This window comes from Strix aluco, chromosome 21 (assembly GCF_031877795.1).
Source record: "Strix aluco isolate bStrAlu1 chromosome 21, bStrAlu1.hap1, whole genome shotgun sequence".
In the NCBI taxonomy this organism is placed as follows: domain Eukaryota; kingdom Metazoa; phylum Chordata; class Aves; order Strigiformes; family Strigidae; genus Strix; species Strix aluco.
In genome coordinates, this window is record NC_133951.1 from 2,961,484 (window position 1) to 2,987,818 (window position 26,335).

The following is a 26,335-nucleotide window of genomic DNA, read 5'->3' on the forward strand; positions in this document are numbered from 1 at the left end:
CCCTTTCATCCTCAGTGACAACAGAGAAGTCAAAATTTCCCATAAAATTAAGTTACTGAAAAACTCATTTTAAGAATTACCAAAGCCAGCATTTTGTTTCTTTTGGTTTTTGTTTTGTTTTGGGTTGTTTCCCTTTTTTTCCTCCAAGTGCATTTTACAACACTTGGGTTTGCCTGTTTCCATTTAATTCATTATGGAGAAGCAACACTTCAACCTTCACTAAAGACATAAAGCATTTTCAACTAGTTCTTATGATAAAATCATTCAATTCCTTCAAACTTCAATACCTCTGGCCACGTTGCTGCAGAAAGCTGTACTGCCAGAACATTTTCAAGGCAGCTTCAACATGCCTTAGCTCCAATGCACACACACGCTCCAATGCAACTAGGTATTACTGTCTCTGCTGCAGAGAAACTGAAATAAAAAAATAAAACAGCTAATGTACCCAGTGAGGAAGACAGGAGAGCAAAGAGCAGCCCGCCAGGCCACCACCAGTCCTGGACCTGACCATGGGACGGGGCCCCCCTCCTGGAAAGAGGCCGTTGCAGAGATGCCCCAGGACACCTTTCCGCAGCAAACCCTTAACAGGCACGTGTGCAAACACTTGCACATGCAAAAGAATAACAAAAATGTTTTCTCAGTCACCTCAGCTACCATTTCCAGCTCTCTAGGGATGATTTCAACCTTTTTCTATACCATTTCTCACCACTGAACTGCCTATAAATAACCGGTCTTTCAGTCGCAGAATGAGAAGGCCGTTCCCCGAAGGAGGAGGTGTAATAGTGAAAATGGTTTAACACAGAGGTATGAACAAGATCCCAGCCCTGATAAAGCCTCGATGCAGCCAGGAGAAGGAAGGCGGGTGTTTTTCTTTCCACCATCCCAGAGCTGTACAACCACATACAATTCACACCTGTTTCAGCATCCTCTGCACAGGCAGGGCTGCCCTACAGCGAACCTGGAGAGAAATCGGCGCCTTCCCCCCCCTTCACCAGGAATATGCGATTGCAGAGCAAACCAGTAACCCCGAGAAGCTTAGACAGTGGTTCTCAGCACACCTGACACCTTTTCCATTTGCTGCAGTGCTCCCACACAACACCATCCTAGTGTCAACAGCATACATCCATGCTATTAAATAGAAGCCATCAACCTCCCCTACAGATGGTGTCCCCACAGCCCCCAGCACAGGAGGCTGGAGCCAAGGGGGTGCAGCAGGATAGTGCCCACAGCCCCCCCAGCCACAGTCAGGAAAGACACAGCCCCAGCTGGGTGTCCCAACTATTTCTGTAGTCACTGTGTCAGCAAGGAGGCAAGCACACGACATCACCGCATCCCTTTTCCAGGATCCCTCGCAACAAACCGAAAAGTCAGAGAGAAGAGCTGGAAACTAAGGTTTATTTATTTCTTCCCAGTTCTGTGGCTTGTGACCAAAGCCGCGGGCTGGCAGGCGAGACACGCTGCTGAACACGGGGCTCGTGACGTGCTGGGTCTGTGCGTGCGCAGGCACGAGGGGTGCAAGTTACCCAGGGCTCAAAATAGGGCAGGGAACAGATTTATATATACATCTGTAGAAAGCTGTAATTTCTCTTATTTTTGTTTCATTTTCTAATTCTTTACGTTTTTTTCCTGCAGAGGCCCAACACTGTTTCCCAAAGCGTTCAGCTGACAAGTGGCACTAGTCCCACCTCAGCCAAAATCACATGAGCTGACAGCAGCAGTTGGGAATAGTGCCCCAGATGCAGCAGCAAATACTCCTGATTATTAGATAAGTTGTTTATAACTTTAGCAAAGTTTCCCAGGGCATATGGCTTCCTCAAGCAAATTTAATTTTGCAATTTTTTTTTTCACCATCACAAGGAAAATACTTTGTTTCAAATGCATTAAATGTTGAAATGATCTGAGGCTAGTTCAGTCCCTGCAGAAGTGGAATCTGAAATTACAAAAATTCCCAGTGATATTTGCCAGAGAAATGCCAGGTCACATCCCCAGCAGAGCCCTAGCAGCAGGAGAGCACTCCATGACTAAACTGGGCACCCTCCAGCCCAGCTGGCCAGAGCCTCCTGCTCCCGTTTAGGTGCTCTCCTTACCATTGCTCTCGCTGGAGGAGAAGCCACCTGTCAGGTATGCAGGCTGGTATAGTTTTTGAGGGTTTTTTGCCCAATTTGAACCCTGCCTCCCTCAACGCACAGGATGGACCTTTTGTAGCAGAGATGGACACACTGTCAGAGGTGCCTACAGGCTTCATTGCACAAGTGAGATGGAAGGTGGCCATAGAGATGGTACTAGAAACCTGGATTCTACCTCTGTCAGCCAAAGAATAATGAGGTGAAGCCTTTGCAAATGGTTTTAGGAACTCTAGCAATGTTCCTCAGCACCTAGAGTCTGAGCTGGCGTACACCAGCAGCTGGAGACCTTAAGTCTATGCTTTCCAGTGTCACATAGGGGTAAGGACTACACAAAAATTCTCACGTCACCCAGCAATTTTGACCTTAGCATCTCTGCTCACCTGTAAAAGTGAGAAAGGAGCAGCAGCTCATCTACCAGCTGACTGATCAGCTTTGCTGCTGCATTGCTTTTCTTTTGGTTTGTGGGCGTGAAAGCATCACATGCATACACATACATAAAGTCTGCACTTGAACAGACCTCACACCCTAAGGACAGGGGAAAAGGGGTAAGAGTACAGGCACATGCTCGCTGTAAACTCCTCTCCCTTCCAGTTCATGCTCTTTCAGCAACACACAGCTTCAAGGAGAGGGGACACTGATTCCCAGTGCGCTTCTCCAGTCACCAACATCTGCGTGGATGCAGAGGCACAGAGAGTCTCCAGGAGCCCCGCAGCCAAATCCCCGCCAGGGCTGCTGGCACTCAGCGCCGATGCCAGCGGGGTCACAAGATGCAGGAGAGCAGAGAACTGGGCCCCGTGTGTGTGCCGGGCTGCGGGGGCACACAGGCATCCGCATCTCCAGCCCGTGCTCTGCGCTGCACCCTTTGTGGGGCGTTTCCAAGAAGGAAAGCAGCAAACGGCTGGCGATACATGTGAAGTAAGTTCACGAGGAAGAGGTTACGGTTTTCTCCAGACCTGAGAGCAGACAAGCACAGAATGCAACACCACCACCTTTTGTGCACACCTGCTTTTATTCAAACGGGGCTTTTAGGAGGAGTCAAAAAAAAAGTTAAATGTTATTTTCCAGAGTGCATTAAACTACACATGCAAACACTTGAGAGCATCTCCTCTTTCTTTTCTTTTCTTTGTTTCTAGCTGCAGACAGATCATTTCTTCTTGCTGGAACGTGTCAGGAAGCTGTGTGGTAGCACATAGGAAGGAGGTTTTCTTGCAAAAATAACCCTATTGCAAACAATTGGTGATGGCAAAGTGCTCTCAGCCATGGACATTCTTACAGAGTCCTTCCCAGTCCCGGGGGTGCTGCTACCTCTGCTCAGCTCAGGCAGCACTTGGGTTTCCTCCTCAAAACCAGCTTCCTGAGGCTCTCTGTTTGGCTCTGTCTCTGCTGGGCGGTTGGCTGCAGCCTTTCTCCGCTCATCCTGCTCAACAAGCATCTTGACCATGGGGGACGTGTAAGTGACGTAGGCAGGTCGGGGGCGGTGGCACTGGATGAGGTGGCTGGGCAGACCCACGTTGGCTGAGGGCAGCACATGCTCTGGAACCAAGAAACAGACACCATGAGAACACAGCCAGATACCTCCTGGCTTCTTCCCTCTCTGGGGAGGGTTAGAAAGAAGGATGCCTTTGGTGACACCAAGGCTGCTCTCTGGAGCCAAAGACCATGGCTGGGATCAGTGATGGCTTTGCTACAGCTATGGAGGGCCAGGCAGCACAAAGGGACAGCAGTGCCATACCAGGTAGCTACTCTGCATCAAGATTCAAATAACCCATGCAAGAAATACAGATTAAGTCCATCATTTCTAGTCTTTGTGCCTTTATTTCTATACTTGAGCACAGGGTGCACTGACCAACGAGGAGCTGCAGCAGGTCACTATCACACCAAGAAGCACAGTGGGAAAGAAAAAAAGGGTGAAAAAATATCAGCATTTCTCATTTCTGCAGTACTGACCAATGTGCAAGATCTCACACAGCAAGACAAGACCACACTGAAGATCTTCCCAGTCTCGGCTTTCTGCACTAAACCCCTTAATCACTCAAGTCTAGCACCTCAAACACAAAGCCACAAGGTTGGTAGAAATGGCTGGAGAGATTAGACTGAGCCTACTTGGGAAGAAGTCTGTCCAAGGGAAACTTCAAAACAGAAGATCCCAGAAAAAAAAAAAATCATGCAGAAAAGGAAGATGCATTCAAACAGATCTTGGAAAATGACATCATTGGTATTAGTATTTTTAGATACAAGGCTTTTCATAAAAATGTCTTGTTTTCACTTAGATGTCATTAGTCCTTTAAGAGTTATATAGCACAAAAGCAGAGTTTTCAGTCTCAAATATTTTATTTTTCACTACCTTTACCTAATGCAACAGTTAATTATGACTTCAGGGTGCTGGGCCGTCTTGTCTAGACCATGCTTTTGCCAAGAAAGTTTGGACCAGATGATCCTTGAGGTCCCTTCCAATCTGGTATTCTATGATTCCATGACTAGATAGACAAAGTAATAAAATGCAATCTTGCTTAGCACAAACAGCTAGGATGAGATGGTAGGAAAGTACTGCTGATAAAGGGTCCCTGAAGGTCCGTTGCTGTCAAAGGGATGAACTTCCATGCTGCAGCATATTTAAAACTGATCTGTAGCAAGCTATGAACAGCAGCCTGCAAGCAAGAAAGGAATGAAAACCAAAGATGGAGCACCCATCCTGCAATCAGGCTTTTGCTTAAGATATCCACACCTAGAGTCTGAGAGTCCCCCACGCATGGTGGACACAGCAGTTCTAAGGAGAGGAGGTGGGGTGACTCAGTTGCCCTCAAAAGAAGCAAGGACAAGAAGTGGCTGACGTGGAGGGCAGCAGAGGCAGAACACGGTCCTGTCAAAGACCAAGGCTATTTGGTGTACAGATGTGGAAAGCCCAATCCACAAAATTATGCTAAATCTTGTTCCTTAGATGCTTTATGAACCATTTCCCACACGAAGTAGAGGCCAGTAAATACTCATCACCTCCTCAGCCCTGTTCACCAGATGTCCCCTGGAGGGCACAGCAACCCTTGGTTGCCCTTTCCCAAGCTCGCCAAGCCAGGAGCACAGAGGAGGAAGGAGGCAAGCTGCTTCAGGTGGGATTTACAAACCTGCCCACATCACACACACCTCCCTGTTCCTAAATCAGTCAGGTGTCAGTGGAAAGCCTGGTCCATACCTCTCATTGTGCACTATCTTCTTTTCTTTTTAAACTGGGACTAATTCTGCCTCTTTTCTCCCCTTCTCTCCTGCAGAGGGTCAGTCCTTTGTAACCAAGCTATGCATATCAGGGAAACACCCAGAACAGAAACACCCTGGGGTTTGTTAGGGCTCCGATATCCAGCTGTGATACCCAGGGTCCTCATCAGAAAAGCACAACCAACCCTGGGTGGTCAGAGATGGGGACACACGGGGACAGAGCTGCGAGCATTTCTCCCAAGGTCCCACCATGAGCTCCTGGTGGACATTAGAAACAAAAGGCTCAGAGCTCCGAGTTACAGTTTTAGAGCTATGAGAGCATTTAAAGAAATATGCTGCTTCAGATTATCTGTTGCTAAAGTTGTAGGGATAGAAGGAGGGAGGAAAAGTGTCTTTTCAGTGGCTTCTGCACCGAACTGCACCCTAGAGGCTCCCAAACCTGAGACCCTGCACTATGGCCACCGCTCCTGCAGCCTCTGTCCGTGCTGCAGCTGGTGCCAGATGGGCTCCGGGTGTGCAAAGCGTCAGGACTTTGTGTTTTGCACAAGCTGTGCTCCCGCTCACGCTGCGGGAAGGCGGCCGGCCCCGAGCTCTGCCCTCCGCGCTCCCCCTGCTCGGCCCCAACCCGGCACTCGCGCTAACAAGAACTGGGTTTTGTTGCATCCCAGGGGCGTGCGTTGGGGCATCGCTCGCTTCCCCTGCGTGAACCATGCTCTCTAGAAACCACCAGCCACCCTCCCCACGAGGGAGACGTCAGCAGATCCAGCCGGGACACCCCCATGAAGCTGACAGCCCGGTAGCGGTGTACGGGGACGATCGGCCAACGGGCAGCCCAGGCTCTTCCCGAAGTTTATAAATAGAAACAGCCTGACGTGTTTGCAGAAAAAAAGTTTCCATACCAAAAAAGTTTCACCGCGGTCATATTGCTGTAAAGTTATGCCATTCTGTACCTACGCTATATACACACATGCTCAGCTTTACCATCAGGAAAAGCCAAACCAAAAAAAAAAAGTCTTGTTTTAAATTATGAGCTTTCATACAGTGGCATGCTCTGTGCTTAAACGAAATGTTTATTTTGACAAGCTGAGATAGTCCATGTCTCTTCAAATGCCTGTTCTGACTCACTATTTGGAGTTTTTAACTCTTGTTACAGAACTGTTTTACAATTTAGCTCATCAGGTTAATGTGCAGCAAAAACCACTACAAGAAAAAAAACCCGCTTGTTAAAGAAGAATTCAACTATTTTCCAAGTGTTTCTGATGACTTGGGAGTTCTGGCTCAGCCCATGCTCCAGGGAGCTGGCACGGACAGTGGGGCACCCCAGCCTCGGCAGAGGAAGCAGCGGGCACAGAGCGGCTCCGAGCCACAGCGGCAAGCGTGCATACGTGCGAGCTAAAGCACTGCAACCCCCTGGATAAAACAGCAGGATCAGGCACCAAACCACCCTAGCAAAGCACAAAAAGAGCTGATCTGGAGCCCTTTTCCCCACTTTTATAGGCTGTAGCTCAGGTCTTTGTAAAATGAATAAACACACCGAGCGAAACCCGGGCACCCAGCCACCGCACGGGGCTGAGCTGTAAATTTAATTCAGAGGTAACAAAGCCCGTGGAAAACGCCGTGTGCCCCAGAGGCACAGCGAAACCTCCCTGCCTGTTCCCAGGCCGGACCCAAACAACTGCGAAATGGGTGCCAGGGGGTCGGGCAGGGCGACAGCAAGGGCCACAGCCAAACCAGCAGCACCACTGCCTCACAAAGCCAACACAAGCTTAATGTGGGTGAGGACCACGCCGTAAGGAGATGGTGAGCTGTTTCTGCATATAGCCCCAAAACAAAACGTGCTGAATGTTTTTCAGAGCAAACAAAAAGATCCAGCTGAGTCCCTCGCCCAAACAATCAACTGTGCAGGGAAAAGGCAAGGAATGAGCACAATGAGGTGGTGGAGTAGGGAAGGACAAGGGTTACAGCGCAGAGATGTGGATCCAGCCTGCACCTCTCACTTGCAAACCTTGTGTTTTTGTTGGAACATTTACCTTTGCTGTACCAAGCCAGATGTTCCCAGCTCAAAGAGTTCCTGATGGGAAGAGGCTAGCTAAGCTCATGAGTTCGGGGCAGGAGGACATATGCGTGCACTAGGCGTGTCTCCTAATATTTCAGTGTTTGCACAGTTTTATTTTGATCCTGGATAAATACTGATACTTATGTGATATTCATGTAGGTTGGGGTTTCAAAAGGGCATTGGGCTCAGCTGTGTCACCTAATTGCTACAGCAACATCTCACAGGGCAATAAAATAAAAGGGTTTTAGAATTTCTTAAATAGGGAAAAAAAGCAGCGCAATGGACAGCAACCCCAGTTTGGATATTTGATAAGGTGTGAACATTTGGTGACAGGATAAAGTTTAGCTACTCACCAGGTGAATTTTCCTGGGTAGTTGTGGGTGCTCGGGTGCAAAGAACCTCAGATAAGGCCACAATATCTGCCTTCAAATTACCCATGGTGGAGAGTTGAGGCAGAAGCTGACGCAAATCCCAGACATTTCTCCTCTGACCTTATCTCTAGCCCTTCCCAAACCAGCAATGACTAGAGAAGCCCCAGGGGGAGAAGACACAAACATCACCCTGACCATAGAGCCTGGATACATCAGCTTTTCCTGTGTTACGTCCCTGTGGAGGCCACCACGGAAGTGACTCCTTCACAGCAAGTTCACACCAACAGCATGACAGGAGACAGCCAGATACCACGACAGCACTGGGAGCTGAAGAAGGGAATGCAAAGCACTGGAGAAAAGATGCCAAGGGAAAGCCCAGAGTTGACAACATCTCAGAGTGAAATGAGATGGGATCATCAGCCACCATTTGTTATTTACAGCTTGTGCTTGGCTACTGGCCTGGAATTGATTTCAGAGCCCAGGGAGAAAAGGCTCTGCAACATCCCTGGGAATCCTCTAAGCATATCAACTCCTTTGCTTCATAAGCGCCTGCTAGGGAGACCCGTCTCCAGGACTGGCCTCTAAGGGCTTTCCAGAGCAGAACTGGGTTGACTTCCCTCCCACTGCAGTGACAGGATTATTGCCTGCCAGTGCCTCTGCAAACCCTGCTTGGGGTTGCTCTGAAGCTTCCCACACTGAGATGTCTGCTCCCGAACTGCTCTAATGGGAAGCTCTCCAACACGCTCCTGTCCTGTCCCGACGCCAGCTCGGGATCTCACCAGCACGCACTGGGGAGCACCATGGTGGGATCTTCACATTCCCTCCAGACTGTGGTTTCCAGTGACAAACCCGATCCTAACACACGTGTACCCTGATAACAGGGACCAGCTCAGCATCAGGGCTGGCCTGCCACACACCGCCTGATGCAGCTGAGACAAGGCACGTGTCTTCCATGGTCACAGCCATCAGCCCAGCTGCACACTAACCACTGGGAAATGTGGCTCCTCATGTAAAGTACCACCACCAGCCTGGCTGCTCCCTGCAGCCACGAGTGCCAGGACTTCCCCGACAAAACCACACATTCCCCTCCCATCTCTGCTTCCACCTCATGTTCTTCTCCATCCGCTCTTGCTGTCCATCCTTGGTAGTAGGTGCACTGAGAGGAGAGGCAGCCAGGTTGTATGAGGCTTTCCATCTACATCCCATCCTGCACTTTTGTTGGGTCTCAAACTTGGTACACACCTGAATTCACCAATTCCTTTCCCTGGGAATAAGTATCCAATGCCAAATATAAAGACAGAACATGACTGAAGTAGCAAGATCAGACAATGGCTAAAAACAACAATTACGAGACCAAGGGCATTGGGGCACCTCACCTGCTCAGGTACATCTATAAAGCCATCTTAGTATTGCCTTTCATTTGGGACAGCTGAGAGCCAGGCCCCTACGGCACACGGACATTCCTGAAAAATTCAGTTTCACTGTGTTGAACTTCATGTGCCCTTGAAAGTGCCAGCCCTGGAATGTAAGCCCCAAAAAAATCTCCCACCTGGAAGCTTTCCAAAGAGGGCCTTGAAGGATGTAATATCTAGAATGGGACTATAAAAACACCCTGTGTTAGCTTAACTTTTTCCTCCTGAAATAAAACTCATCCAACCCAAAAATTCCCCATTGACTTGAGTGTTTTTGAAAACCCCATCCACAAGAGCAGCATTGATCAAATCCAATTTTTTTTTTTTTTTTTTTTTTACTGTCATCAGTGGAACGGTATCTAAATAGAATAATTCAGGAGACTGACCTAACTGTCCTGAGCAATGGGCAGCCCTCCAGCATTGCCCACCCAACCTGGCAGGCAGCAGCAGCCTGCGACCAGCTATGCAGTGCTGGGGTCTCCGTCTTGCTCACGGGGTAGACGGCGCTGAGCAGCTCCATTTAGGATGGGTCCAAGTAGCACATCGACTATTCAAGGCGAGTAAAGACCTGCCATCCTCTACAACAGATGAGGTTAACCTGTTGGGGCTTGCAAGGCAAGTGCAGCTTCAGACCAGACTGCACCTTTCCGACTTCATACCTGACCAGACTTTTATCTTAATGTCAAGTGGAATTTCTTTGAGGACAGCCTTAGGTTCAAGACACGCGTATATACAGTGTGTGTTTTACAAGAATGCTGATTTTATACCTGTGACCATTCTTCCTGGAAATTTATTTTCTGGCAGACCTTTGCAAAACCCTCAATGTTAAAACCTCTCCAACCTGCTCTGGAGAGTCAGCCAGGCCACTTTACAGGGGCATTGCAGTCCTAATCTTCGGAAATCCTCTTAAACTCCAAGATTCTGGTAAAGTTTAAGATCCAGAAATCTGTTTCCATTCTTCTCCCCAACACGAAGACCCAGCTCCTGATTGTCCACATGCTACATACATAGGGCCACGGCTACAGCTATTTTTTACATTCTTCAAGCTACTGCAGAGGGAATTCACTGCACAGTGTCCTCCAGACCCTCTGGGTCAACTTGTGACCAAGTATGAAAGCCAAGAGCTCTCTCGGGGCTCTGGTCTGGGTGGACCTGCCATAGCTCCCTGCACCAGAACACAGGATGGCAGAGGAGGATGGTGCCTCATACCTTTCCCACAGCTGTACAAAGGCTCACCACCTTCACCCGTAAGTCCCACAGAGGAGCAGTATTTCTGAGATGTATCCTAGCATTTGCAAATACATTCAGTCCAAAAATCAAATCAAAAAGCCTCCTTTGTACACAAGAAGGCACCACCTCTACCCAGCTTTGCTGGATCGGCAGCAGCCCGACCAGAGCCATCGACCCACTCAAGCTGCTTCCCGCTGGTTTGGCAGCATGAGCCTCCAGCCTGCTCATAACCAGGCTATTAAATCAGGTTCAGGTTGTTTGGATACCAGAGCAGCACAGTTCAGAGAGTGGAGTTTAAAAGACCCCTCTCTTAAACAATGATCCTTTTGAGACGCTGAATGAAAACAGGCAATAGCAGCACTTCAGCATAGAAGTCACCAGCAAGAACTACGATTCGTATGAGAATGGGGACACGTGGCCAACTTTAAATCCAAATCAAATGTTTCTGAGCTTCAGGACACTGACAGTCAAGAGTCCAAATTCCTCTCTAACTGCATCCAAAGAAGCAGCACCAAAGCCAGGCACTTCCACAGGCAAAAAGGGAAGATTGCATTCACAAACAGACAGATACATAGGAGTAACATCACGCAGTGAACACAGCTTCTCTTTATTAACCAGAATACTAAAGCACATGCTAAGTTTTGTTCAGGCTCTCAGTTAAGGCCTCCCCTAATTTTCAGACATCATTAATTCACTTAAAATTAGCAGGCTATGCTGTATACCTGCCATGGTGTTATGCTTCGTTTTGCTCGTTTTCTTTACCTCTTCAGGATGGGAAGAAAACCTTAGACAAAGCTCTGTTGCTAAAACCCTTGGTCAATAAACATCTCCCTCGTGATCTACAACTCTCTACTAAGAGTACACAAGGGAGCCGGTAGCAGGGAAACAGTAAGGTAACAGCCACTGCTTGTTTTATTTATTTTCTCCAACTACAGGTTGAGTTATTCTGTGTAATAAAAGGAAAAATTATCCCAGGAGAAAGGAGGGGGGTTTGCTTTTTATGAAAGACGTTTAAGTCATAAAGCACGCAGCACTTGCTTCGTGCTACGACTCATGCGAGTTTTAATTCTAAGAGAGTTGCTGGCAGCAGTACAGTTTTCACACTCTTATATTTAGAGAGGCTTGCCTGAAAAATAGCCAGAGCTGTCGCTTATAAATCAGGTTGTTCTGACAGTGCCCGGAGCAAGCAGTAAAAGCAAATAGGGGGAAATGAAATTACATGCTGCAAAGGGAACTCTGAAATAATAAGCTTTTATTTTTGTCTTTTCAAAAGTTCACAATAATTAGAACTATTTTTTCCTCTGTTCTTTCATTTGTTTTTAAGCCAGCCCCTGCTGACAGGCTCTGGGCCCCCAACCTCTGGTTCCCATTCATTTGTCTTTGGCCATGTGGTTCCCATATTCTTGGCTGGGCGCGTGAGTCGACATCGCCAAAGGCTGGGGTGGAGAAGATACAGCCCTTGGTTCGCTCTGGCCATGGGACCCCATGCAGCACACCCCTGCCGAGCAGCTTGCAGGCAGATGCATTCCTGCAGCACAAGGCCAGTCCACAGGACACCCAAGTCAGTGGGAAGGGTCTTGCCTGCAGTGGGCTTGGTATGGAGATCACATCATCTTCCACTGACACGGGATTTTTCCTTTGAACTGGAACATCTCTTCTTCTACAACCAAATAGAAGTAGCATTGGAAACTGCTGATCTAAGTTGGGAAGACATCAGCAGCTGATGTCCCTTCCTTGTCCCCACGTCCCAGGGGGGAACTACATCCATTCTTCCAAGAAAACTGACACACACCATCGGGTATATCTTAATGCTGTATTTTACAATCTTGGCTTAGCCTGCATTGCTGGGGGATCCTCAGGACAGGAATTTCCTGCCTCCAAGGTTCCTATCCAAAGACTTTTCAACCTCTCAGTTTAAGCAACATAAGTGCTACTCTGCCAGAAGTCAACTTCAGACTTACTACTCCTATACAACTCAACAGCAGTTTGCTCTTATCTTCAGCAGGATTTTAATTTGACCCTCAGCAAGAAGCCAGATGGAGCAGCGATTGCTAAATGAACTGCTGGGAACCAAATAAAGCTGATAAAAGGATAAGAGCAACAAAACTACCCTTTATTCATTCATTCATTGGGTTTTACTGTTTGAAGTTCTCCATGAACTGCTTCCAACCCAAACTCCTCCCCATACATGTGAACTGGGAAGCTGTGTGATAAAGATGGAAAGAAATGATCACAGGCTCTGAAAGGGCTAGAGGAGAAAAAGATCAGAAGAGGCAGCAAGACAGATTTGGGAACTCAGGATCCCCATGGCAGGACCCAGGGAAGGGAGAAACACTTCCTGGGTGCTAGGGCCACAGTGAAAAGCCAACAGAAGAAACAAATAGCTTGATAAGTGTTTTATTTCTGTTTATTCCAGGATGGGCTTGATCTAAATCAGGTGGAGTTGACTGGTGCCCATCCATTTGGGCTTTGAATCCACTGGAAATGGAAGCATGGGATAAACTATGATGGCCCAAGAGCAATTAGCCAAGATCCTGCCCCAGGTCAGGAGGTACCATCACACCACCTCAAATACTTCCAGAGGTGTGCTGAGGTGAGGAGGAGTAAGGCCTGAACCCATGTGGATCACATCCCCTCCACCACCTCACCTCTCTCCAGAGCTGTGTTCACAAGCTCTGCCCTAACCCCAGGGTCCACACTCAGTTACCAGGACCAGCTTCCACCCCCAACAGCCCCGAGTTTTGAAAACTGAGAGTGGAACATAAGAGAAACAAAAATTAGGGTTTCCACAGCAGCAGCAGTTTGCAGGCACTGCATCCCCTGAGGTTCACAGACATGTTTTACAATGCACCCAGTGATATATCAGGTTACACGGCCGAGAACAGGAACATGGAGCAGCACACGTGTGCGGCACAGCTGAATGAACAATGACCGCAGGAACACTGCTGGCACTCACACTTAGTCTAATTCGTTTTTACTTTGCAGACACAACATTATAGTCCTTTTTTCACTTCTAATTTTTCTTCTTATAAAGGAGACGGGAACATGATAGAAAAAAAAAAAAAAGAAGGTGGACTCCAGGCTAGAAGTCTTCAGTGCTACACCGAGACGCTCCAGTGTGTATATGCAAACAGCAACTAAAATAGAAGGGGCAGTTTCTCAGCTGCTGCGATCTGCGTGGTGCTATTAATTTAACAGTCACCTAAACCAGGGGAACATCTGATCCCAAAGCAGGATGGCTGATGCCCTAGCAAGAGCAGAACAAGATACTAGGCCAGGCTGGTGTAAACAGGGATGGTTCACCAGCCTCCCTGTGGTTCTGCTCAGACCTGGAAGGAAGAACTTGTCCCCTGTTATCAGTTCACTGAATTAAAAACAGCCCAAACTGTTAATTTCTTTTCAAATCCAGCTTTACTTGCCTTTCTTGCTGCTCTCTGGCCCACATCCCCCCTAGCTAGTCCTGCATCTCTGCACCCACACAAGCCTGGCCGGGAGGTGGACGAGGGGGCTGGGTTGTCCATCCTGCGGGCACCAGCGAGCAGGGGGAACACCAAACTGAGGGAGCAGCCAGAGCACAGATATTCAGGAGAAAGTGCTTGTTTATGTGAAAACACAAGGAGGCAAATAGTTGACATTAAGATTTTGGGGAGGCTGTGGGACTGGGCTATTTCTTTCAGCCCTCACACAAAGGGACCTTTTTTGTCTTGCTGTAAAACAGAAACGATATTGAAGGGTCTGTGGAATTTCTGGGCATTTTTTTCCCCTTGGAGACGCAATGGCCTGCAGTCCAAAGCAACAGATGAAGTAGGATGCAAAGGACAAGATGTTCATATATGGCTCTGCATCCACCTCCTGTCCCCCTGCTGCCACAGCCCCCCCCCAAACCCTTCACCCCCAAAAGTCCTTAGTGCCTGCAGCAGCCAGAGGGGCAGAGCCCAGAGGTGCCCCACCAGGGACCAGTGCTCACACAGCTGCACCCCTGCCTGGAGGTGCTGCAAATACTGCAGGAAGCCATTTGCTGAACACAGAGGGGACTGCAGCTCCCGCACCCACTCTGCTGAGGATCTCCAGTCTGTCATCTTGCATCCAGCTGACACACCATGTTTCAGGCAACAGCCTGGGAGTCAGGACAGGTTCCCTTGGACTCATCATCCCACATGAGTCTCCAGGTTCAGCCATCCCTAAGAGGGGCATCGAGCCCACCCCAGCTTCCAGGCCAGCCTAGCTCCCCTTCCATTCACATGCTTCTGTCCCAGCAAGGACCAGGATACATGTGCTGCTCCTTCATCGGTGCTGTTCCCAAAAGGGCCGAGGACACCTCTCAGTGCTTTCTTTGTGGAGGCGTTACACAACACAGTTTTTCCCTGAAAATGTTTCCTGCACCACTGCCCACAGGGCTTGGACCAGCCCAGAAACAGCCAAACACACCATCAGCTGTGGACAGGGCACCTCTACAACACAGCAGAGCTCTTCATCTCATCTTGGCAAAAGCACAGAGATTTCTCCAAGTGTAGAAAGGTACATGGATGTACCTGCCACCTGATTCTCCATCAACCCTTGCCACCTCAAAGACTGTAAGAGTTTGGCACAGACCCCACCACACTGCTCATCCTGAGGCTCCTCACAGCCCCAAGGCACTTTCTGCCCACGGATGATAGGAAGAGCCAGTCCTCTACAGGCAGCCAGGACAGGGAATCCCAGGATCATCTGGGTTGGAAAAGACCTTGAAGCTCCTCCAGTCCAACCATGAACCTCACCCTGACCGTTCCCAACTCCACCACATCCCTCAGCGCTGGGTCAACCCGACTCTTCAACCCCTCCAGGGATGGGGACTCCCCCCGTGCCCTGGGCAGCCCATTCCAACGCCCAATAACCCCTTCTGCAAAGAAATACTTCCTAAGAGCCAGAAAAGAGCTGACATCCATCACTGGCAAGAAAGCAACGCCACCATGCAAGTGAAATGCCAGATAAGCCCAACGCTGACACGGCAGCCACCATTTCTAGGATGAAAGTCCCATTAATACCAGGGCATGGGCAACTCCTGCTGTTTACAGGTATTTCCCCACCTCACCCCCTAAGCAGCAAGGGGAGAAACAGAGACCTTCCAAGTTCATTTGGAGATCCACCACGTTTTCCCATCCCTGAACACGTATAGAGCACAGCCAGGGCAGTAAGGTTGTTTTAGGACAACTCCGGTACAAAAAGCTGAGAACACATAAATAAAAACACTGTTCTCCTGCAGCAAGCACCAAGCGTGACCCCCAGGGCCAGCAGAAATCCTACCAAGCACAGGCGGGCAGATCGCAGGAGCAGCATGGCTTGTGCTGGCCAGAGGGTGCACGAGGACCTCCCATTGAGGGGAGCAGAGGAGTTGGCAAAACAGTATTTTCCCAGTTAACTGTGAGAGTCCGAGGGAGGAAAGCAAAAATACAGAGCTCAGCTGCAGCCACATCCGAGAGGCATTTTAGAGAGGCAACCGGTCCCAGCCACGCTCCTGTTTCCAAGGCAGTGGGCACAGCCTGCCCCAGCACCACCCAGCCCTCCCCAGCTGCCTGCTCCACACTTTCATGGGCTTTATTTCTCCACGCTCACAGGCTTTTTTTCATGGACACTCATTCACTTTTAACCCTTGACCATGTCTGAAAGAATCCCAGATGTAGAAAAAAGCCGCCGCCTCTGGGAAGCAAGAGGAGCCCTTCCTGGTCCCCAACATCTGTCCGTAAGCAGGTTTCACACCTCTGATCCCTTTGGGGCACTAAGCATCCTCAGGGAGGAGTTAACCTTGTCCACTGGGAACAAGATCAGGATCCGTCAGCGGCCGCAGCCTCCATGGGGTGCGGAGGAGGAAGCAGTGCCGGGGCGAACAATGGGCGCTTTGTCAGCCCGGGCAAGGGAGACACAACAGAGCAATAAAAGTTACACGCGAAGCTGGTGGGACGGTTCAAACAGATCAGCCTGTTTGTCCTTTGCTTCCCAGAGGCCCCTGCAAGAAATTCTGGCATTGCCACTTCAAATTAGTGCTTAGCTTGAAGAAAACGCGCTTCAAACCTCCAAGAAAGCTTTTCCTACTGGTTGGAGCTCTCTTAATTCCCAGTTTGAGTTTCCCTAATAAAACCCAGATTGCTCAACTTCCATAACACTGGTCTATGAGCTCAGGCAGCAGTTAACCCTTTGCAGCCCCAAACAAGGAATAAATAACCTTCTCCCGTTTTATTTGCCTTCAGTGCCTTTTTCAGGCTAAGCTGCACACCAGGGAAGGGGGGCAAATACTCAAAGCCTGCAGGACTGCAGTATCTATCCCCATCCAAAATCCAGTACCCCTGCAATACAGCACACACTCATTTCTTGCTTGTGCAAACTGCACAAAGCACAGGGCTGTGAGGAATAAGTGCAAGGAATTCAGATTCACCTTTCACACGCTGTAACAACAGGCTACCATGCAGCAGCATCCACAGCTGATTAGACCAACACACAACCTACCTAATTACTGCAATGTGAAGGAATAGAATGTGAAGGGATTGACAGCCAGATGAACAGGAGCCAGCAGTGTGCCCAGGTGGCCAAGAAGGCCAATGGCATCCTGACTTGTATCAGCCATAGCATGGCCAGCAGGGACAGGGAAGGGATCGCACCCCTGTACTCCTATACTGGGCACTGGTGAGGCCACCCCTTGATGAGTGGGTTCAGTTTTGGGCCCCTCACTATAAAAAGGCCATTGAATGACTCGAGCGTGTCCAGAGAAGGGCAACGGAGCTGGTGCAGGGTCTGGAGCACAGGTCTGATGGGGAGCGGCTGAGGGAACTGGGGGGGTTTAGTGTGGAGAAGAGGAGGCTGAGGGGAGACCTCATGGCCCTCTGCAACTCCCTGAAAGGAGGGTGCAGAGAGGGGGGATGAGTCTCTTGAGCCAAGGAGCCAGCACCAGGACAAGAGGGAATGGCCTCAAGCTGCGCCAGGGCAGGGTCAGACTGGCTCTTAGGAAGGATTTCTTTGCAGAAGGGGTTGTTGGGCGTTGGAATGGGCTGCCCAGGGCAGGGGGGGAGTCCCCATCCCTGGAGGGGTTGAAGAGTCGGGTTGACCCAGCGCTGAGGGATCTGGTGGAGTTGGGAACGGTCAGGGTGAGGTTCATGGTTGGACTGGAGGAGCTTCAAGGGCTTTTCCAAACGAGATGATTCTCTGAAATCTGTCCCAGCACAAGCATCCTCCCAAGCAGCACTTGCCACCTGCTACCCCTCACATCTCACCTGACTGACCCAAATCCCAGCAGTCTGGGCGCTTGCCATCAATGCTTCCACTTAACCCAAGTTGTGTTAAAAGCACCCCAATATTACCCTATACATTGCAGTCTCTCATACCCCCCCCTAACTTCAACTCTGGTGTTTGTAAACACCCTGGTAATAAAAATAAACCCACTGCAGTAGAGCCATAGTCCTCGAGTCACAGCTAGAGCAACCCCCTTGGAAGCCCTACACGATGCTCTAATCTAGAGACCAAGTAAAACACAAGGTATCCTGACTCTATGAATACATACATTTGTAAAGACCATATAGTTTGAGCTACACTTTGTGACTCAGTGTGATTTTGCCTGGAAATGAGCTGGCCTGGGGAGATATTTTAGTGCAGCTTCTGTTTTAATGACTCTCGCAAGACTCCCACAGCTCACACTGATTAAGCAATGCCACAAACCTTGCTGTGAGCAGGATCTTCCTAAAAGCTTAATCATGCATGTAATTTCACCCATATAATCCTTCCCAGAGAAGTGAGAGATGCTATCCCCTATGTACAAAACAACATACATCAGAGCTGGTGCTTTCATAGTTTTCCTGCACTTCTTTCCTCTACCAAGATGTTATGTCATAGGCATGGGACACTCCTGTGGTAGGTTTGCTGGAAACTCCACTATAAATCCTGGTGTTTATGGCTTACAAGTCATATGGGGTTATACTTTCTCATGTCATCTTCAAATTAATCCCCCAGGAGTGCCACGGCACCTTCCCAAGTGCTCTGGCTGGTAACCCAGAGGTGCCAGAGCAGGGAGAGCACCAGGACACGTGGTGGCAAGGTGCACACTGAAGAGTAAGGGCACCCTGTGACCACTCTCAAGGGGTGCCTTATTTCTGACATCCAAAGGCCATGCTTTGGAAAGCTTTCCAGAGAAAGTTGTTCACCTCCCAGCTCCCTAGCCCCAGATTTCTGATAGGTAGGAGTTACAAGCTTTCTTGGTCCAGCACCACCCTGTTGTTTCTACCTCAGGTGTCCGACTGGTAATATCAGAGCTAAGTAGATTCTGTGCTACCAAGTACAAGTAATGACCACGTTCTTCCTAGTAATCACTTCCCTAAGACATTAGCTAGTAAGTCCCTGAAAGGATGGTCATTTTTCACTGCAAGATGACCAGTTCAGTACAACATTTTCCATCCATATTTCTCCAGCAGACACACCCAGTCTGTTCTGCAGGGCTTACATGCACCTCAGTGGAGATGCTCCAAGTCTTGTAACCAGAGTAGAGCAGACATGGGTCCTGTCCCACCAAGAGTTCCTGCCCTGAGCACAACTGGTGCACAAGACCCCAGCAGCTCTGAGCTAGCAGTGCAGACTCCTTCAAACCTTCCCCAAGCAATCAGGTCAATATTCAGGCAGCAAACACTAAGCTTCCTGCTGTCACAGCCACGTCACAGGGCTCCTCTTGCGCAGGGAGCACAAGTCTATGGAGTTAGTTTGCTTCAGGGAGGCAGCAGCATGCAGTCACCTGCAATGCTCTCCCAGGCATCCTGCACAGCTCCTACATCTCCATACTCATACAAGCAGTAAGAAACCCAGTGCTGGTGGTTAAAACCATGGTTACTCTGCACACAGCAAGGACTGAATTTGGGATCAGATGAAATCACAAAAATGAAGGGAGAGAAACCAGGCTGGCAGCACAGGCAGGGAGGGATAGCAGCTTTAAGTATTAGTCAGAAAGAGTCAAAAGTTCACGTTATTCCCACACCAGAGAAGTGCTGCAAAGGCACTAAACTCAGGTTAAGGACTTAAACACAACGGAAAAAGGATTTTCTCAGCAAGGGCTCCCCCCTCACAACATACCACTTGCCCTCTCACCATGGGTACGAAGCCCCAGGCAAAACTTGACACAAGGCAGGCCAAAAAATAAAATCCAGGTAGAGAGATCAGCACACCCCAGGTAGCTCTCCAGGCTGGGATCTCAATCACCATGGTCAAAATACTCTCCAGCAGCCCACTTGGCTTCATCACCCAACAGCATGCGAATGGGGTCATGCACCAAACCCATGTTGCACCAGAGCCATGCGATGCCTCCAGAAAGGCTGTACCACGTGTACTACCTGTAGCTGAACTGAAGTCCAGGATGTGCCATGGGGATGAGAATCTCAGGGCTAATGCTCTGAATCTGGAGGCTGAGCATAAAGCTGAGATGGGGTTGAAGACCAGGCTGCTCCCCTGAAGTTCACTCTCATCCAGAGAAACCTCTCAGATGGGTGTTTGCAACCCTCGGGCTTGCTCATGATCTCATGAAGCCTGGCTCTACCAGGGCTGAAGAGGCTGTCGCACAAGCAGGCAAGCTGTATACAAAGAGTCTTAGGCACAACTAGAGTTGACGTTAGTCTGTGTTTGTCAGGTAGCAAATAGGAGCTATGAAACTGCTGCTGTGGAAGAGAGCAGCAAGCCCCAGGGCACGTACTGCTGCTCCCAGAGGTCCCTTCTACCTCCTTCCCTGGGAGCTGCCCACCCAGAGCATCTCTGCATCTGTGCCTGTGTGACAACCCAGTACATTTCAACTATGGTGAAGACAGATGTTTTCTCTGCCCCAGGTATTTGCTCCCACATTTAACACAGATTCAGGAACAGGGAGATGCTGAAGCACACCGAAAACTCAAATCCAGGTACAGATCTGGCCTCATTTACAGACAGGCCTGTCTAAGACAGAAAAAAACAAAAATACTGACCCACAGGAAGGAAAAATAAAAAGTATTTCTCTGTCCTCACAGCCTCCTTACTGCTTGGTTGTCCTCAAACAACACCCCAGCAAATGTCTGAACAATACAGGTTACAGCAACACAGCAAGGAGACTTGGCCCAGATCCTCACCCTGTACAAATCGGCGCTGCATTCGTGGAGCCAGAGCTTTACGACAGCACCAGATCTGGCTCACGCCCAGCCCACAAAACCAGCTGCCATCGGACTAATGCAACACAAATTAAATATAAAGTTTTCCAATCAAGCCTCACATCAAAACTAGAGCTATGTGATTCAAGTTACAGGCACAGCTTCAGGGTAACATTTGTTTTACCTTAATTACTGTGCTGTTAGCCTCTGCAGTAAACTTAACTTGATAGGCAAGATCCTGCAGGCAGCCAGCATTAACTGCTGAAGAGTCATTTCTACTGATGCTCACTCAGTTATCTAAGGCCACAACCAGTTAGCTCTACCTGGCCAATTAAATGCAGACCACCTTTCCTGTGAAAAAACTCCTGAATGGGATCACGTATATTCCACATCTTCAAACTGCAGAAGTACCTGGCAGTGCTGAGGGGTCCACTCAGCTGTTTAGTGGTGCCCCTCCATCATGTAAAACAGCCATAACATTAACTTGAGCACTGCTGGGCTTCTGGCTGTTCCTGCACCCCACAGGAACACGGAGGATGCTCTGGGCTCCTGCTTTCCCCCTCTCCCTGCACCTTCCTCCCTCTTTTGCTGTCTGTAATCCCAACAGTTTCAGAAAGGAAGCAGATTACTTAGGGAAGCCACATCTTTCCCCTTTACCAAGACATACCATAACACGACTCAGCAAAACACAAGAGTAGAAGACAGCAGACGTGTGTAGCAATCTAGAAAGGATGGTGCAAGACTTGCATGGTGGCGTTGCTTTCTTGCCAGTGATGGATGTCAGCTCTTTTCTGGCTCTTAGGAAGGATTTCTTTGCAGAAGGGGTTGTTGGGTGTTGGAATGGGCTGCCCAGGGCAGGGGGGGAGTCCCCATCCCTGGAGGGGTTGAAGAGTCGGGTTGACCCAGCGCTGAGGGATCTGGTGGAGTTGGGAACGGTCAGGGTGAGGTTCATGGTTGGACTGGAGCAGCTTCAAGGGCTTTTCCAACCCAGATGATTCTGTGAACTAGAAGCAGGAGACAAAGCTTTCAACCAGGCTTTCTCCTCTCTTCCCTGCCTGCCCAGCCTGGAAGCAATTTGGAGCAGAGACTGCATTCAGCTAACAGAGCCCAACCTCTGCAGCACATCTGACCTTGCCACATATCAGTCCACTTTTTCCAGACTGCTTTGGAAGTAGCACGAAGGAGCTGTGCTTGAAAGCCACCATCTCTAGCAGTGGCCAGAAGGAATTTCACTGAGCAAAAGGTCAAGCCTCTGTGGTTTCCAGTACTTTTTTCATAGGACAGCCCCTAAGTCTTAAAGCATATTGCTTTACTTGCAGTGGTTCACAGAACTGCTGAGGCTGGAGGCACCTCAGGAGATCATCTACTCCCACTGCCTCCTCACAGCAGGGCCAGCAGCAGCAGGTTGCTCAGGACTGTCTGGTCAGGTTTTGAATAATTCTGAGGATGGAGACTCCTCTGCTTTATGTTTTTTCTGCTTTAACTATCATCACACTCTTCAATCATGGAAAAAAGATTTTTGTACAAAGGCATTCACATCAGGCACCATCCAATCTCAACAGCAATGAGTTGAGCTGGCTGGAAATGGGAGGAAAAAAGCTTCAGCTAGAAACTATTTTGCTGGAATAAATCTGCTTTTCAGACTTGTTGACTTTTTGACAAGTTGAAAAACTGGAAAATATCCACTTTGCATCAAAAACCTGATCAGGCAAGAGAAGTCTTTGCCTTTTAGTTAAAATAATCTCTCAAAATGGAAAGTTTGCACTGTTTGTTTTCATTTTGTCATGAAATTCTCCTTAGCACAGGAAAACGCTTCCCAGTCAGCTCCACCAACTAGCAGCTGGGCTGCTCTGCCAGCCTGAGGAGTGACACCGCGCCTCAAGCACCGCGTTCCTGCTGCAGGGTGCTGTGGGCCCCTGCTCACCCCGACCTGCCTCTGCTCCTGGCTGGGGTTTCACGTGGCCCCAAGCTGCCTCCCATGGAGCAGCACTTCGCTTCAGCTGGAGACCCACAGGACACGTCATTGCACAAAGAGCTCCACAACTCCAAGCCAGCAGTATTGCTTTGTGCACAAAAATCTTTGCTCCGGTGATGTTCAAGTCCTGCTTCTGGCTTTGTTGGACCCAGGTTTGCAAACCCCAGCCGTTCACGAGCAACCTGGCCCTTCAAAACAGAGTGGATGGAGAAGCTCATCTCACCGCTCAACTACCTTAAACATGCATGTTATGAATCACAGAATCCCAGAATCATCTCGGTTGGAAAAGCCCTTGAAGCTCCTCCAGTCCAACCATGAACCTCACACTGACCGTTCCCAACTCCACCACATCCCTCAGCGCTGGGTCAACCCGACTCTTCAACCCCTCCAGGGATGGGGACTCCCCCCCTGCCCTGGGCAGCCCATTCCAACACCCAACAACCCCTTCTGCAAAGAAATCCTTCCTAAGAGCCAGTCTGACCCTGCCCTGGCGCAGCTTGAGGCCATTCCCTCTTGTCCTGGTGCTGGCTCCTTGGCTCAAGAGACTCATCCCCCCTCTCTGCACCCTCCTTTCAGGGAGTTGTAGAGGGCCATGAGGTCTCCCCTCAGCCTCCTCTTCTCCACACTAAACCCCCCCAGTTCCCTCAGCCGCTCCCCATCAGACCTGTGCTCCAGACCCTGCACCAGCTCCGTTGCCCTTCTCTGGACACGCTCGAGTCATTCAATGGCCTTTTTGGAGTGAGGGGCCCAAAACTGAACCCACTCATCGAGGGGCGGCCTCACCAGTGCCGAGCACAGGGGTCAGATCCCTTCCCTGTCCCTGCTGGCCACACTATGGCTGATACAAGCCAGGATGCCATTGGCCTTCTTGGCCACCTGGGCACACTGCTGGCTCCTGTTCAGCCGGCTGTCAATCAACACCCCCAGGTCCCTCTCTGACTGGCAGCTCTCCAGCCACTCCTCCCCAAGCCTGTAGCGCTGCTGGGGGTTGTTGTAGCCCAAGGGCAGCACCCGGCATTTGGCCTTATTGAAACTTATGAAAGCCCAGCGCACGTCGACGACGCGCCCGCATTCCCCGGAGATGCCGTTCAGGAGGAGCAGGGTGTGTGCACGCGCCTTTCAGTCCATGAGCTGTTCTGGATGCAGCGTGCAACGCGAGCCAAGGGCTGAAATAGCATCTGCTCTTAGCAGGAAGATGCTGCAAGGCTGTGACGCCCGCCTGCCCCGCTAAAAATGTGAGGCAGGAACATCCAGTATCCAGCCAAATTAGCCTTCAGAGCAGAAATACCAGGTTCGTACAATTAATCTCCCAGGGGAAGAGAACATCACCCTGGCCTGCCCTTAGGAAACCCAGGATGACCCGAGACAGAGCTCCCCCGTCCCTCGCTCTTGAACAGCAGACAAGCAGAACAAAGGCAAGGGCATAAAAGGAAACTCTGCACGGACCCGCCACCAAATATAACTCGGGAAGGGGCCAGTGCATACGAGCAGCAAGACCTCTCTTGCACACAGGTTGCTTAGTTTATCCACATGGATCATCACATTTATGTACTCAAATGACTTTCTGAAGTGGTTTAGCTGCAGCAGATTCTTGGGTTTGTTTTCATTTCCCCCCATACATCCCGCCACAGCTTCCCCCCCGCCCCACAGTCTGCAATGCTTCTGTTGGAGCAGCAGTCTGCACATGAGGATAAAAGTTTTACAAGTCCAGGAAAGAAAATCCCTCAAGTAGTTGTGGTTGCTGAGTTACAGTGGGTTTTGTGTCTTTTGGGGAGCCTCCTGGAATGACCCAAGTGACTGAGGTTATTTGAAGCAGCCTCCTGATTACTTCATTTTCCTACTTGTTAGCAAGCCCCTGGCCTGAGCAGAGCTGATGGATGCTGCACAGCACTGAACAGAACAGAATCGTCTAGGCTGGAAAGGACCTTGAAGATCATCTAGTCTATTAACCTAGCACTGACAGTTCCCAACTACACCAGATCCCTCAGCGCTATGTCAACCCGACTCTTCAACCCCTCCAGGGATGGGGATCCACCACCTCCCTGGGCAGCCCATTCCAACGCCTGACTACCCGTTCTGCAAAGAAATCCTTCCTAATATCTAGTCTAAACCTGCCCTGGCGCAGCTTGAGGCCATTCCCTCTTGTCCTATCGCTTGTTACTTGGTTCCAGAGACTCATCCCCCCTCTCTGCACCCTCCTTTCAGGGAGTTGTAGAGGGCCATGAGGTCTCCCCTCAGCCTCCTCCTCTCCAGACTAAACCCCCCCAGTTCCCTCAGCCGCTCCCCATCAGACCTGTGCTCCAGACCCTGCACCAGCTCCGTTGCCCTTCTCTGGACACACTCAAGTGATTCAGTGTCCTTTTTATAGTGAGGGGCCCAAAACTGAACCCACTCATCGAGATGCGGCCTCACCAGTGTCAAGCACAGGGGTAAGATCCCTTCCCTGTCCCTGCTGGCCACGCTATGGCTGATACAAGTCAGGATGCCATTGGCCTCCTTGGCCACCTGGGCACACTGCTGGCTCATTTTTCTATCCGGCTCAATTTATCTATCTTAAAAGGCAAAATACAAGCCCATATATCCATCAAGAACGTATATCCACCAAGAACGTCACAGGAGCATAGCAGAAGGACCCTTCCAAAAGAACTGGCTTCTGTGTTTGAGCAGCCCTTCTCTAACCAAACCTTTCATTTGCAACCCAGAGCTGCCAAGTCAGTTTTAATAAATGAAGAGGTGAACAGTTTTAACAAGGAAAGAGTCAGAGCACTAATGTCATCACTTGTGTGACCCTTTCCATATCTGCCATCTGGGATAACTTTTTGTCAACCAACAGGTTCACTCAGCACAGGAAATTCTCCCCATTTTTAGACCACATCTCATCACAAAGGGAGGGCAGCCCTCAGAGTCCATGAAAAGCCAAACCAAATGCTTTCTCACAACACTTCTGCTTGCTCGTCTTACCTTTCTCTCGCCTTTGGCTTATAACCATGCACACAATGCTAATGAAAAATCTGATGACTTTCCACAAATACAGACTTTCCTGTTATCAGTGGACCCCCTGCCCTCCTAACAGAGACCAGCTCTGGCTTTGCCCAAGACTCACTTGGAGCCCAGCTCTGAGAACCATCCTTCACAGCTCTGATCCCCATGAACAAACCCAAAGCACACTTGATCTTGATGTTCTGCAAAGCCAATGACTGAACACCCAATCACTTTAGTGACATCTGGTCAAGCTTTTAGACAGTTGGTTACTAATTCAGTGCCACTCAGCATTACTTTTAACCACAAGGTGGAGGAGATTAGGCACAGGTTTTGCTCAGAAGAGCATGAAGAACATCCCTAATCCCAAAGAGACCTTCACAGGCATCTATGAACCAGGACACACTCTCTCAGTGCACACAGTTTTGTAGCTGTAGAGCAACCTTTCCGTACCCTTTAGATGGCAGCAGCTTTCTGAAAGCTGTGGAAACACATGGATGAGGGGAAAAAAAGATTTAAGTCTGAAGGTCATGAGACAAATCTAGGTGAGCAGGTCAGGGATAGAGTTAAGCATGCTCACACATTCCCCAGACGTACACACAGACTTGGAGGATGCACTGCTAGAGCTGGCCAGCAGTGCAAAATAAATATAAGGAGCACATCCAAAATGATCTGAAAAGCTTTGTGGTGATTTCTAGAGCAACTGTTAATCCTTTTCTGCAGATCAGTTGTTGCACACAGGCTGCTCCATCAGCAGGACTCAGCCCTGGTGTGACATCTGGTGTGACAGGGGCCACCAGGCAGCTGCTCAGCTGGGAAACAGGTCCCAGCAGGACACACATGCTCTCACATTGAAGCCTT

General features: G+C 49.5%; 1 protein-coding gene across 2 annotated transcripts in view; it reads right to left on the reverse strand.

Moving 5' to 3' along the window:
- Nucleotides 1-3,237: 3,237 nt before the first annotated feature.
- CDRT4 (CMT1A duplicated region transcript 4) overlaps nt 3,238-26,335 on the reverse strand; it is a 28,647-nt gene continuing 5,549 nt past the window's right edge. The window contains exons 1-2 of one of the 2 annotated variants that reach the window (XM_074846827.1): nt 7,743-7,858; nt 3,238-3,659 (exon numbers count right to left, since the gene is read on the reverse strand). In XM_074846827.1, the coding sequence (XP_074702928.1) occupies nt 3,271-3,659; nt 7,743-7,827 (474 nt within the window). In that variant the 5' untranslated portion in view covers nt 7,828-7,858 and the 3' untranslated portion in view covers nt 3,238-3,270. Of the gene's footprint in view, nt 3,660-7,742; nt 7,859-26,335 lie in introns of those variants that run through there. The other variant, XM_074846826.1, reaches the window with a different exon arrangement.